Below are 14,655 nucleotides of genomic sequence, written 5' to 3' on the forward strand. Positions count from 1 at the left end.
TTGGCCTGTGTTCCCAGAGACTTAGTTCAGACTTACCAAGGCCTCCTGGCAATGACTTGACCATGTTTTTCAACTGGGCAATCTCCAAAGCTTCCCAGAGTCTATCATCAGTGCATTTACATTCTGGATCCAAATTGAAGCTGCAAAGAAAACCATAAGAGGACTCTTGTTACTGCAATTACAATTCATTCAGGTCTTCTGCAAAGGAACGTTTTGGCATTGTGTATATCACTTGCCTTCCCTTGGACCAAGCTAGGAAGGTTCCTACCCTTTTCCATTCCTTCATGTTCCATACTGCCCATCACAAATATGCCATGCAATGCTGCTTGTCTCCCCCAGTGGCATATACCTACCGGATGGAGCCACTGAACAATATTGGATCCTGGAGAATAATGGAGAGTCGGGAACGGAGAGTATGAAGAGGCAATTTGCTGATATCTATTCCATCAATTACTATCCTCCCTGTTTAAAACAATGTGCAGAAGACATGTGAGGGAATTGCACAAAGCATGTGATCTACAGGTAGCAGATAGAAATACAAAACAGCTGGTTTGGGCTGGACTCCAGATGAGGAGGCAGCATGCCTCTCTGCTCTCAGCACTATCATATAAACACGGGGAAGGCGAGTGTATATAGTAATGCAAGCTAGAGGAATGCAGCTCATTATTAGTGACACTGTTGTCTTGCTCTCTTTCTTTCCTTGCTCCTCCCTTAGAGGAAATAGGTGGCTTCCATGACACATGATTAATGATAGTAGCAGAAGAAAATTTTATTATGGAGCAACCTGAGCTTTACAGCCAAACAGAATGGGAACAAGAGCAACTTCTGCAATTAGCCACGTCCTGTGCCTTCCTTTGTTCCTCTTGATTTTAACAGTTGCCAAAGATACTTAATTTGACATTGTGCACAATTTCTTTTGCATAATATATGCATGTATCTGCAATCCATAAATAAGGAGCCAAAACTCCCAAAGAACAGGGTAGCATTAACTTTTTAACAAGAGGCAGATCAGAAAAACAAAAAGGATGTCCTACTCCAAGGCATTTTAATACTATTCATGCTAGTTCCTAAAGCTTAGTTTCATCTGAGTATTTGGTTGTGAATTAGCCACATACTGTTCTGCTATCATAACATTACTGGAAGCAGTCACATTAATCACTCCTTAACCTAGTATTTCATTCCCTGACAAGAAGTTGCTGCAACAGCTAGGACACTTGGTGAAGTAAGAGGATTTTTCCTTTTCTAGTCACTACTTGAGGTCAATGAGCCTGTGGATCTCATCTGAAAATCTGATTTATGATGTGCTGGGTATGGCAGTTGTTGATATTGAGGTCAGGGAGATAGAGGAAATGTACAAGAGAAACTGGTTGGCTGCTTTGAAAGTAGAAAGAGGGTGAGAAGGACAGAAGGAAGGTCTTCCCTTGAATGCTCAAACAAAAGCCAGGAACTATTGACCACGCTGACTTTCACTGGACACAGAAACTTCCTCCAGGTTATGGGGAAGGGAGGGGCAGCAATGAGGTAGCATTCATTGCATGAACTTTAGAAATTCCTTTTCTTCATATATAAGGACAAGGTGGTTTAATCAGAGAAAAAATAATATGGCATGCCTTGGGAATAGGGGAGTACATTTTTCATAGAAGTCAGGGTGCTCAAGGAAAACAGAGCACATGAGACTTATGGGAAAAAGTAAACTGGAGGTGAGTTTGGAAAGCAGGAGAGTAATGAGAGGCAGCCAACCAATACAAATGAGAAATGAGACATAGGTTGAACAGAGAACAAGAAAAGAGAAACACTAAAGAACAAAGAAAGAAGTGAGAGTAGGGGAATAAAATGGAACACATACAAATTTAAAGAAATAACAGAAACATGGGGAACCAAGATGGATAACATGAATGAAATCTTGGCTCTAGTAAAGTTACTTCATATCTTATTATGTAACTTCCGTTAGAGCCAGGACTCTACCCCAAAGTGGCTCAGCATAGAGGCCAAATAAGGGTCTAGCTGAGACATGGGGATGTGCACAAAGGATAAACAGAACTCAATTAGAAAAGATTTAGGCATTCAGATTGGAAAAAATCAGGGATACAGAAGGAATAGACAAAGAAATAATACAGAAAGATAAAAGCAGAAGGAAACTTCAAGTTGGCCATAAATATAATTACTATTTGTTTGCACTACTTATACGTCCAGGAACCCCAATCATGAATCAGAAACCTATTACCATAGATACATATAGATACAGAACCACAGCAAAAGCATGTATTAGCTTTATATCTAGGATTTACTTATCCTCCCACATCCTACTGGGGTTTCCCTAGCAAATGTTCCATGCACAATGGCTAGACTAGAAATACGGAAATTTTTGAAACAAAAAGATGACTTTCCAGTAGGTTTCCATATTCCCACAATAGTACACATGAATGTGTATTATAAATGCCAGGGTTCATATTGCAGCATATAAGTTCAGGCCAATTAGCTGGGAGAGTGAAGTGCTGCAGGAGTGAAACCGGCAAAATGTTTCCAAAACCTTTAGTCAATTTCTGCTGCAGTTGTGGGAAACCACAATAAAATAAAAAATAGATATCAAGGGAATGGACTTGTTGAGTTCTTGTTTCTGTTCTGCTAATATTTTGACAGCTATCAAAAGTTAATGCAATTATTCATTAGGGAGAAATTTAGAAGCTCCAGAGAGTTGCACATTTTTCCCTCCTATCTTAAAAATGTCATATTGTTTTGTCAGAACATACGCAAAAAGGTTTAAAAAAATAGAAGTATAATCTGTGCATAACATTTCCTGGAAGAACCGAGCACTAGTCACAATAGGACACTTTGTACTTTGAAGGATAAGGCGTAACAAGCCTCGTTCTAATCAAGTATCTTTTAAGACAGACAGCCAAACTATCAAAATGTCTCCTCACTTCTGAAGAAATAAGGGGGGAGAAGGTCAGGAGTCACAACAAACTCCAGTGAAAACTAACCATCAAATATGTCCACCATTCTGAAGAACGCCAAAGACAGGGATGACTTGCCACTGCCAGTACGACCACAGATCCCAACCTGCAAGGAAAGCAGGATGTTACTTACTTAGAGAGGGAAGCCATAACTCAGACTTGCAGTCCTTTTGGGAAAGCTGGACTGGACTGCCCTACTGTTGAGTAGAAAGATCCTTCCCAATAGCCAGTGGCAGACACCAGGGGAAAAAAAGCCAAGACAGCACAGCAAGCACACTTCTCTTTTCTGCCTCTCAGCATCATGGGGACTTGTTCCAGGAGCATTTTTGAAACCTCAGCATTTTGACCTGGACTCCAATGGCACTATAAACTGAAATGTGAGATATTCTTGCATTTTTTTCTCAGTTCCAGTCTGGTGTTCACCTAATCTTATCTGGCTACCTAGGCTCACTCTATGGACTTGGAAAGAAGTGGAATTGCCTGAAGGAAATTTGAGCCCAGCCAAGAATAAGATGTCATCAGTGTAAGTTTCTTGACCTACGCCCAGGGACCTCAGAGAGGACCGTCAGCTGTCACTGCAAGTTGTTATTCTTGCTCTTCTTCCACCTTAGAAAGGAAAAAACCCAGTAATGAAGGATCTGCTCCAGAATGAAAATGATAAGCAATTGTTTGAGACTGTACGTACCTTTTGTCCTGGTTTGATATGTGCCTTGACATGCTTAAGAACAGGCTTCAGGTTATTTTCATATCGAACACACAAATTTTCAATCTTGATTTCCCCTTCCTGGGGCCAATCTTTGGGGACTTGAGAGGGATCTGAAATAGTTACAGTAAAGCAAACCAAAATTAATCTATCTGAGGGTCACTCTTTATGACATTGCCTTTTCCCGCTCTCTCCTGCCTGGGCACCTTCCTGAAGCCACTCAAGAAATGGAGTCCCAGTTCCCCGCCAAGGATGAGCTGGGATCAGCCTGGCGTGCATGTTAGCACCTAGGTTCCAGATCATAACACATATGAAGAGAAGGCAGATGCTAAAGTGGTCGCTTAGCAATCAAATGGGGAGAAGCCAAATAGGCAGAGAAGAATGTAGTGTCAGTGCAGTGTTAACATGTTCTTCGGTCAGTAACCAGCACAGGAAGGGCAGTGCAAGGAAGAATGTTGTTACTGCCATACAACATGAGCTGCTGACATAATCACAGCTCGTATTTCATCCCGATTTCCCAATACACAGGCAGGTTTTCTCCCCAGACTAAGGGGCTTGGCTTTCCAGGGAAGTTTGCTGATCTGCAGGCCTTTTTGGTCTTGCACTTAAGGCACTTCTAAAATACCCATCAAAGGGTGGAGTATGAACACCAACGTGCAGTTCAAGGAAGAGTTGTTGAGGTCTGATTGCTGATGTGACCCTGTTCTGTAGTTCCCATTTGCTGCAAAGATCAGAGATTTTTAAGCATGTGTCTGATGGTGCATTTCTAATTTTTATCCATATTTTTATTTTCTAAATAGCTATATGGATGTTCTGCTCATCCCATCTATAGCCGTGCCCTGGTATTTTCTGATTGTACTGCAGGGCCATGTTCTGTCTCCCTGGCATTTGGTAGAGGGTTTTTTTTTTTTATGTTGAATAGCATGGGCTACATATCTTGGAGCTTTTTTTGGCTATCCTTGTCACTCAGATCCTCAGATCAGTGGGAGTTCCTACACATAAATAAGATGCGTAAGCTTTTGTTGTTGCCAGATTTTTTTGTTGTTGTGTTGGCCAGATTTTGGCCAAAGAGGAGTATACATTTTGCATGACTGAGACTACCACACTTTCACATTACCACATTAAAATCCCAAAAGATCTGAGAGCAATACCCAAGTAGCCATCGTAGTTCTCTGACTCCATGTTCAGGAAGCTGTGTACTTTTTTTACTGCACCCATCTGCACCTCCAGATCAGCCAGATTCCTCACCACCCAGTTCAAATAGTTGGTTATCTGCATCATAAAATGAAAACAAGGACAGGGTTCAGCTTTCTGTCTGTTCCACTATATGTTTGTAAATAAAGGTTGGATAAATACATAAAAGTCTTTGGCCTGTCTCAGTAGAGTGGATCACATATTGATGTTACCCCAGTTCAAGACTCAGTGCAACACATCAAATACATAATAAACCAGTCATGCTCCAACACAAACAAACCTAACATAGTAATTTAGTGCTCAGTATTCTCATCCTTGGTTTTTGAAGGAGAACTATGGAAAGGTTGTACCTACAGTCTGAAGATGTGACTGACTAAGAGAATCTCTTGTTCTTAGCATCTAGTAATCAATACTGATAGGCATCTTCTTTAAGCACACAAACACAGAAAAAAAAGTCAAAAGTGGCAGTGCTATTTGGGAATATTACATTTTCTAATCTTTCAAGGACTGCAACTAAGGATTAAGAAAGGTCACTATTTACAAATATATTAAAAATATTTGATAGGCATTTCATTTATGTTTCTGTCATATTTATGTAATTAATTTCTCTCTGTGGAAAATGTGAGGTGTTTCTAGCAGAGAAATATATGTGAAAAAAGTATTATCAGCTCAGTAATACTTCCTTCTTGGTTTTTATTCTCATTTGTACTGAAAAGGGTTTGATCAATAGTAAAAGTGTTACTTGTAGTAGGTAATAACTGATAATCAGTTGTCTAACCATACCAAATAGCTCAGACAAACTGATCTGTAGTCAGGACTGACTACTTAAGGCTGAAAATTGTAAATCAATTTCAAACGTTCATAAGTCCATATTTAGGTGTTCTTATGAAAAAGAAAAACTGGTCTTACTAGGAACAGTTGATTGCCAAGCACCTTTAAAAATTGAGATACTTCACATACCTGAACAAAGGTTTAGAAACTTAACACAGTGAAAATATCCTATACACAAACATTCAGAGAAAAGTTTTGCCATTTATTTGTGGGAGACTGTTGAATCTGCCAAATAGGAACTTTTTAATGAAGAAGTCACCCAGCCCCACTTCTTTTCCACTAGCCTAATATTGGTGCAATAGGCATAGAGTAAATAATTTTCACTGACATTCATCAAGAACACTATTTTCGATTTAGAGGATTTGAGGATTTAGTTGCTTGCTTTATTCTTATGATAGAGTTACTCAAGGGGTATTATTTTCTTTGTTGTTCAGAAACCTGCTCAGCTTTTGAGTCACAAATGCATACATTTGCAGATAAGCTAAACAATGCAGAACTGCTGCTTGTGGAGTAGTACACTGTAATCATAGATCCTGCAGCCTTAATAACAGAGCCTGGCATCTGAAAGGCTCTACCTGTTATTTCAACCTTCACTGCAGTTGTACAAGGGAGTTGGCAGTGCTTATACAAGGGGAGAGAATAAGCTTATGGATGTCTACTGTAAACACAATGTTGGTGCAGTTTGCTGTGTCATCCAGGTCCAAACATCAACTCCAAAGAGAAATGATACAAAAACGTGTGTGATGGTGCACAAGTAATAATCTGTGTTCAAAATTTCTTCAGCGTTATTGTTTGGTAGGAGAGAGACAGGTAATCACTTGGTGACAATAGCATCTTTCCTCTGCTATGCCAGACTTCAGCACACGGCTGATTTACACTAACGATCTGTTTGCAAACACAGACTTAATACAGAGAAGCCAAAGATGATGCAAACATCCTGGCGCTTCCAGATCTCTGCTAATGAAGCAGGATTATGAGGAATGTTTTCAGAGTGAAGTTGAAGCAGTGGGACTGATTCTCAGCTGCTGTCAGGTTCTCACACTGCTGCAACAGTGTCACAAAGGGGATCTAAGGCCACCATAAGGCAGCAGCTGAGAACTTTCTGCTGTAACTATGGGCTCACCAACATTTACATGCCAAGCCACATCTCTGTGTTAGACCCATACCCATATCCCTCCCTCATACCAGTGCCATACAGCAGCCAGATTTTTGCCGTGCCACCCATGATTTCAAAAAATTCTTCCTGCCACTACCTTCATCCTGCTTTTGTCTCCACTCTCATGATTGATTTAGCGGTATTTCTACTCTCTATGGTGATGATACTCACTCTGTGCTCATGATGCATTCTCAGCCTCTTTCATAGCCTAGTACACTAAATCACTGTTCCTTCTTCATGACTCAGCTCAAACAGCTCAATACTAATGACAGTGTCACAATGAATGAGCTAATGTGCCACCAAAATCTCATTATTCCTAACCCCATCTCCTCTGCTACCTGTCATGATGAACCATGCCTACCAGCCCCAAAGGTCCCAAATCCATTCAGAATTGCATGGACAATATTGGATGTCAGAATGGTTTCCCTCTGAGGGCAGAACTGGTATTTCTGTTTCTTTAGCAATTATTTTATTTGGTCTTCAGCTAAAGATTACCCAGATTAAGAGTATCTTCGGGCAGGTTTTGCTACATACAGGCAGAACCAACGCTGTGTTGTGCAAAACAGAGTGCACAGCAGTTCCTCTTACGCATTTTTAATTCTCCTGCTCTGCTTGGGAGCACGCAGGGCCTGGGAATGGTTGTGTTTTTCTAATTGGCTCATAAAATCTGAAGCAAGTCCAAGTTGCCCTGAACTCTCTCAGCTTTGGCTCAAATCCATTATTTGCAAGCTTGTTTTTTTCAAGATTAAGAAAGCTGGAAGATAACCATGTATACGTATTTTAAAAAGTATTATGAAATTAAAATATTAGTCTGAGGTTCTTACGCTTCGCTTTGGTACATACCGTCAGAGCATACAGGAGACCTAGCCCCACAAACCCTGAGTTAGGTCCTTCAGTGATGGAAGTGACAGCTGCAGTCAGAACTATACAAGCACCGAGGTAATCCTGGAAGGAGACAGAGGGCGAGAGAAAGATTCTTTAGTTGTAGAGCAGATTCGCTTTACTGAAGATTATTTCTATAATGATACTTAGTACTTAATTCTGTTTTGGGTTTTTTTCCTGGAAAAGGTGTGGTGCCCAACCTGGAACACTCTAAGGGAAGTTGCTGAAGAAAAGTGAAACAGGCCAGTGTATTCTGCAAATCCATTTGGGCTAGGGTATCCTATTGTGGCCACCCCAAAAAATCTAGTAAGCTCATATAAGAAGTAAAATACAATAATGGTATAACAATTTCTATACCCCTAATTCCTACCACTAAACCAAATCAATTTCTTTCTCTCCACTCTCCTTCAGGTCTTCTCAAACATGAGTTTGCCTCCCCAAAAAAGAGAAGTATCAGTGACTTCACAAAGTCCATGAAAATTTTTGGAAGAGTTTATACAGGTCATGCAATATGTTTTATTGGCACAAGTGGGCAGACTGACATCCAGTGCCTACATCATGCAAGGGGACACTGTGCATGGTGAAGGCATCCCTAAGCCTTCTATACACTCACAGCCTGCAGTGAAACACCATGTGGGTGTTGGCAGTGTGGACTCTGAAAGCAGTACAGCTGTGTAGTTGTGGTGCTGCAAATGGGCTACTAAGCCTTGCTCCTGCCACAGCACTTGGAGTTTCACAGTGATTCCGTGGTAGATACCTGAAGGATCTCAGCTCTGTTGCACGGTGATGACTTGCTTTATAGAAATTGCTGTGTAGGCTGTATTAGAAAGATTTGACTTCTCAAAAGCTTTGCAGATGCTTGAACTCATCTTCTTGATGTGTACCTCAGTTTTGAAGTGAATGCCACATGTGATCTCATGTAGTTGTCAAGGTGCCTGATTCATGAGACTGCTGGTATTCCCACTGCTCCCTGCATTATATTTACTTTGGATTACAGGGTTAGCATTTTCCATCCATTTTTTTCCCTCCTGTCTGATAATATCCTGGCTGGAATCTTTCCTGCTAAGATTTGAAAAAAGGGCTGCCTAGTTCATCTGTCTGTAAAAAGTGTTGAGCAGATGACAGACTCGCAGAAGCACAGTGGTCTCGAGTCTCCATCATCAGCTGGGACAGGACTTTGCTGTTGCTATTAAATTCTACAAACTTTTGAGTGATCATAGTACCACTGTGACACTAGGCAGGGCTAAATGAACTATTCCTTGGCAAGCCCTCATTATTTCTAATGCTATGATGAAGCAATGAAATTCTTGGATCAAATTCATTCCGCATGTAAGCAAGTCTAAGACTGTGAGACATTAACAGCCATCGTCACAGCTTATTCCAGGATTGACTGTTGCTCTGTTATTTATCTGTCTTGATTTGGAAACAAGTTCAGCTTGATCTTGAACGCTGTAGAAATCTGAAAGCTTCATGCACAAGGGAAGGTTTTGCCATCATAAGAAATGGAGTACAAGTTTGTTGCTCCACCAGCGTAGCAGGACATGAAGGTGAGGATACAGGCTTTGATGTGAGGATTAATCATGTCTGTTACTATTTGTGTCTAGCAGAATCAGGTCACTGCTCTATTTATTCACTGCTCTTTCACTTTCAGGTGAATAAAGAAATCACATTGACTTTCCTTGCATCTTCTTGGCTTGCAGATCAGAAAAGTTCCACATGTGTTGCCCCTGGAAAGCCCCCAGAAACCCCAGGAGCCTGTCCCACTGGCAGTGGCTGTGTTTTGCCCTACTTTCATTTGGTTTTCAGTTGGAGTCTAGTTCTGCCATCTTTCATGATACTGAATGGTAAAATCACAGAGTGTGGCCTCACGGCTGCAGTAAGGGCATTGCAAAGGAGGGGTTTAAATTACAGCTCTGGGATTAAACCTGTTACTGGAGAGATACCTCAGGACCTGGAAACTCAGTGGTACCTAGAACAGCCCTGGCAGAATGATGGCACAGTTCACGAAACTGCTAAAAAGCCATGCTTTGCTTTAAAAGTAGTTCCTGCTGCACAGGTCTGCAGGTGCTGCACAGTAGTAGAGCAAACCTTGTTTCAAGTTATGTAAATGTTTGTTCTTGCACTTTCTTCAGGCGTTAGACATCACAACAGCAAAAGCTGAGGGAGACTTGTATTTTCTTACTCCTGTCCAAGAAATCTCAAAAACCTTTATGGGTTTAACATAAACAATCCTGATCTATTTTAAGGAACAGTATGTATAATCTCATCACGAGATTAATTCTCATTATCTTCTCTGCATCAGGCAAAGTCTTTGTTTGCTTCCAAGGTTTCAAAACCATGGCTGGGACGAAACTGAACGTACCGTCCTGACCTCCAGCCATCTGTTGGCAGCCGATAGAAATAAGTAGGCAATGTTGTTCGTGTCTGTTAGTTCCAGCATACGTTGTTTAAATCTGGCTTCGTGCCTGCCAAGAGCAAAGTTGTTACATTACAACACATTACACACTCATACACAAAAGGATTAAGCCTAAAACTCTTCTCTCCCTCCCCTCCTACCAAAGAAAAACTTTTTCTCCCTTCAGCTTTTGCCAGACTTTGGGTTAAAACCTCTTCCCTAAGGACCTGTACCTGCTGCCAGGGCTGTCCTTAACCAGGCAGAGCTACACGTACAGCAGGGAGGAATTTGTGCAACACGATTTTGGATCAGAGCCTGTCCCCTTAAAGAGACAGCAATGCCAGGGTGCTAAGGACAGGTTTTACTTCCCAGAGCATATCCACTTTTATAGCTGCGGACTGTGGCTGCTGCTGGCCTCCAGCCCTCTGACTGGTGAGTGCTGTCATGGCCCTTCGCTTCCTCTTCACAAGCGACTTACCTGGCCAGCTGCAGGAGTCTTCAACGGGAGCAACATGTCTAAGGTTTCAACTAGTGCAGACTGTAGGTTGATCAGCAGATCAATGCCTTTCAGCTACTCAGCTCGGCTGTTTTCTCAGCCAGTCACACATTGCCTAAGCCAACTCAGAAAACTACACTGAGGGAGAGCTACAGATCATCCCTGAATTACAAAAGCAAATCTTATTACCTCCACACTGTCTCTTGTTTCCTTCTCCCCCATGTAATGTCTGTTGCATTTAAAAGCAGTGCAAGGATGTCAACGTGCTAAGAGCTGAGCTACACTTTGGGAGAGGTGGGGAAAATCCATGATGGTGTAAATGTATTTACATTTAAATTCATGGCACCTTGCAGTACTTTCAGTATGACCTGCAGGCAGATGGAAACCATTTTCTTGTTTCATATTCTACTGTCTCTTAAATACCCTCACTTGAATAAACTTACTGAACTTCATTTAGCAGCTTATCATCGGTTCTATTGTGGCAAGCTTTTCCATTTTAAAGTCTCAGGCCCTTTTGTGAACCACCTGTAATGCCTGTTCTGCCAGAAACTTACTTTCATTTTTATAATTTTTTTCTTTTCCCTTTGATATTCTATTTCCCTCTGCACAGCGTGTAAACATGGCAAGCAACCTCCCCAGAACAACAACTGGTAACAGTAATGATGTGGGGAGGAGCAAAGATGCACTGACTATTCTGCTTGTCTGCCTTCCTGGCAGCGAAACTCCTGTTTTCGTAATGGAAAGTCTGACATGCTCAATCTGTATCTTTTCATCCACATCCACCTCATCTTCTAGGCAGTTTTAGACATTTATCCTGTCAGATGACAAATAGCAAAGGTCACCGAAATTGCTTTCTGGTCCAACTGTACTACTCTGTGGTAAGTTGTGTGAGGAATTACTCTATTTTATCCTGGAACATACTGAACTAAAACTGCAGAGGACGACTAACAGGACTATTAGTAAATATGAGTTTGCTGACAAAAAACACTGGAGACCTCAGGTTTGGTTGACAGTGGAGCACAGGCAGGGAAATGAAATGGATTTGATTGGCACCAGAGATCCTGAAATATTCAAGTGATGGTTACTATGCCTAGTCCTTCCCTTGGGCTGCCTCTTGCTCTCTGTTGTCCAAGCCCATATTGTCTTTTTGTAAGGTAGGGGAAGGTTGAACCACTCTCACGAAGTGCTAACCTACTTCCTCTTTCTCAGAAGATAACGTGGTGAAAGGGCCACTCTGAACCTCTCAAGAAGCATACATCAGCATCAGGCCTTAATTATGAATTACTGCTTCAATACATCATTCTGGTTGATAAAGCTTGTTAAAACATTTCTTGTTGACCATTGGCTCACATCTTTTAAACACAGCAACGTTTTTCCTTATCCTGCCACAGCCCTTAAAGCAGCACTCTGTACTAATACCTTAGTAAAGCTAGCTTGAAGGGATGAAACAGTGTTAAGTTGATCAAATAGCTGTGTAAATAGCTGATCTGCACTGGTTCAAAATACTGCATTGTACAGAATCAGTGCAAGTTACACTTACTGGGGAGTAACATCAAGTTGGCACTTTGACAGAGTCATGCTAGCTGTATTGTAGTGAATACATGAGGAGAATTTGGCCTATACTTTTTGTAGGAAGTAGAGTTAAAACTATATGCATGGCAATTGGAAAAATTCTCTGAATCTTCTGAAATTTATTTTTCAGTTTTGATTGACAGGCTAAGTTTTAAAAAATTAACATCAGGTTCTGTTCTGCTGTAATTTTCTTGGAAGGTCTCTCAATGTTGCACCCTGGCTTTCAGCTGGAGAGTGTTACAGTGATGTTTGCCTGCCTGAGGAGTGGGTTAAATACAGACATTATTGAGGGGTGGTTGGAAAGCACAGCAGGAGGGTCTGAAGGAGTGCTGCCTGTGCCTGCCCAGCAAAGGAGAGCTCCCCGCTGTCCAAGTAAGGCATGGTTAAACTGGACACCTTATAAGTTTAATTATTGTATCCTGAAAAGGTCATCACCTTTAATTCAGCGTAAAAACAATACAGATAAATCAGTATTATTGAAAATATGTACAAGTGTTTAGAGACATAGCAAAGCAATAGGAAAACAACATCTCTTCCCTTTTTTGATATGTCTTAACTAAAATCTACCAAATCCAACAGTTTGCCCTCAGGCATGCTCTAAGCAAACTTCATAGGCCAGACCAAAACCCAAGCCTCCCTCATGATTCATTTTTCTCACCTGAATGCTCTAATGGTGGTAAGGCCTTCAGCTGTCTCAGAGAAGTGACAGAGTAAAGGTAGCTGGGTGCTGTCATCAAGTTCCTGGAGGTCCCTGGGAGTACAAAAAACAAGAGACAGCCATTACAGTGTGAACATCTCTGTAGAAATTTTACTGCATAGCAGACAAGAACAGGCATTTTATGTATTGCACATATTCTTTCCAGGATCACACAAAATAGTGCTTCTATAATATAGAAAGACACTGACATGGGAATATCACATTTCTCTTTTTCCACAGGAGCCTCTGAATCCTTTCCCAGAGCATCCACAATTTAGCTTTTGGTCACAGCTAGGCTTCTCTTTGTCACACAGTGAAAATGACATTATCATGTCTCCCCTGGATAAGAACTTGCTGCCCATTTTAGACAGATCCTAACTACCTTTTATTGTCAAACTTTCTAATTTATTAATGTAATTACCTAAATTCAGAACAGTTAATTTTAAACTTTATGGCTCTTAGGTCAGGTATAAAACAGAGTTTGTGTATCTATAAGTTTATCTATTTTGTTGCAGCTGTATTGGCTGGCCTAACAAAAAGTTCATATGCCTTTCCATATGAACCTTGCCTTACATTGAGTATCTGTAAATAGCATAAAATGCTGAACATAAAATGTAACAGGCTATAGTCCTAGTAGTGTTAACATTACCACATTGGTTAAATAGAGACAGAGAAATATTATGAATGAGAAATTCCCTCAATTATTCAGCAATGCTATTTTGAAGACCTGCATGGGGCAAGAATATTTAAGTCTAAATTTCCAGTCTCCTAAAACAGGAATGTTTTCCAAACCACAGAGACAAATACATCTTTCTCTAACACCCCACCACCGGCATAGCAGCCAGTTGTATAAACAGAAGAGAAGCCAGATCTTTCAATATTTAAACTCTTTATCAAACTCCTACTATGCACGTTGTTTTAGCTAGGCCAGGAGAAATAACTGCTTCATGATGCTGAATGTTACAGTATACAGAACTTTATTTGCTGCTTATGCTTTGATGATAAGTATGCCCTCTTTCAAATTTATGATGGAAAATACACAGACACTTTTGAGGGATGTAGTGGAATATACAACAAAGAGTCAAAGTGCTGCAAGAAATCTGTAAATATTTGCATCTCTAAAAATTAGTGAAGCTTATATGCCTGGAAAGTACTGCATGCAAGTAAGTTATAAATACTGGCTGAAGCTTTTTCTTCATGCTGCATTTCCCAAGACTATTTTTTCTAGATATAAATTGGATTTATTAATTTCTATTATGGATTGAAAGAACACAAGTCAGTCCTGAATGCCTCACAAATGATTTAAGATTTCAATGTAAACAGATTTTTTTAATAAAAGCACTTGCTGATATGGATTTTCTCAGAAAACTGCAAGGGTATAAAATGGGTGAGGTAGTTACGCACTTGCAGAGCCAGTCGGTTTATGTGTGTGTGTGCTGATTCACAGGGGTGATCAACCTCTCACTAGCTTGCATGGTATGGCTATTAGAACAGCATGTGGGAAAACCGGGTTCGGAAATGGATGGAGACTTAACTCTCACATATAAAATAAAGAGAGAAATAGTAGTATTTCCGTGAGGTCTAATACATCAGATTTTGCCTAGTCTTGTGTATTTTAAGTAAGAAGTTTAAACAATGTGCACTGCTATGTGTAGCAAGACAGGGTGACATTCAGAAGCCCACAATGGATTTAAAAACAAAAATCAGGTCTGCTGATCCCTCAGCTGCCTTGAGACCTGGTGTACTGCCACATACAGCTTTACTTTGGAAACCTG

At 40.7% G+C, this 14,655-nt stretch overlaps 1 protein-coding gene across 1 annotated transcript in view; it reads right to left on the reverse strand.

The window, feature by feature from the left end:
- Positions 1-14,655, reverse strand: part of LOC104402776 (ATP-binding cassette sub-family C member 9) — a 70,616-nt gene that overhangs the window by 3,639 nt on the left and 52,322 nt on the right. The window contains exons 29-36 of the mRNA XM_010010745.1: positions 12,842-12,934; positions 10,083-10,185; positions 7,682-7,783; positions 4,809-4,929; positions 3,640-3,770; positions 2,982-3,060; positions 354-462; positions 37-140 (exon numbers count right to left, since the gene is read on the reverse strand). Of these exons, the coding sequence (XP_010009047.1) occupies positions 37-140; positions 354-462; positions 2,982-3,060; positions 3,640-3,770; positions 4,809-4,929; positions 7,682-7,783; positions 10,083-10,185; positions 12,842-12,934 (842 nt within the window). The remainder of the gene's footprint in view (positions 1-36; positions 141-353; positions 463-2,981; positions 3,061-3,639; positions 3,771-4,808; positions 4,930-7,681; positions 7,784-10,082; positions 10,186-12,841; positions 12,935-14,655) is intronic.

This window comes from Nestor notabilis, unplaced genomic scaffold (genome assembly GCF_000696875.1).
Source record: "Nestor notabilis isolate BGI_N333 unplaced genomic scaffold, ASM69687v1 scaffold9283, whole genome shotgun sequence".
NCBI classification, from domain to species: Eukaryota; Metazoa; Chordata; class Aves; order Psittaciformes; family Psittacidae; genus Nestor; species Nestor notabilis.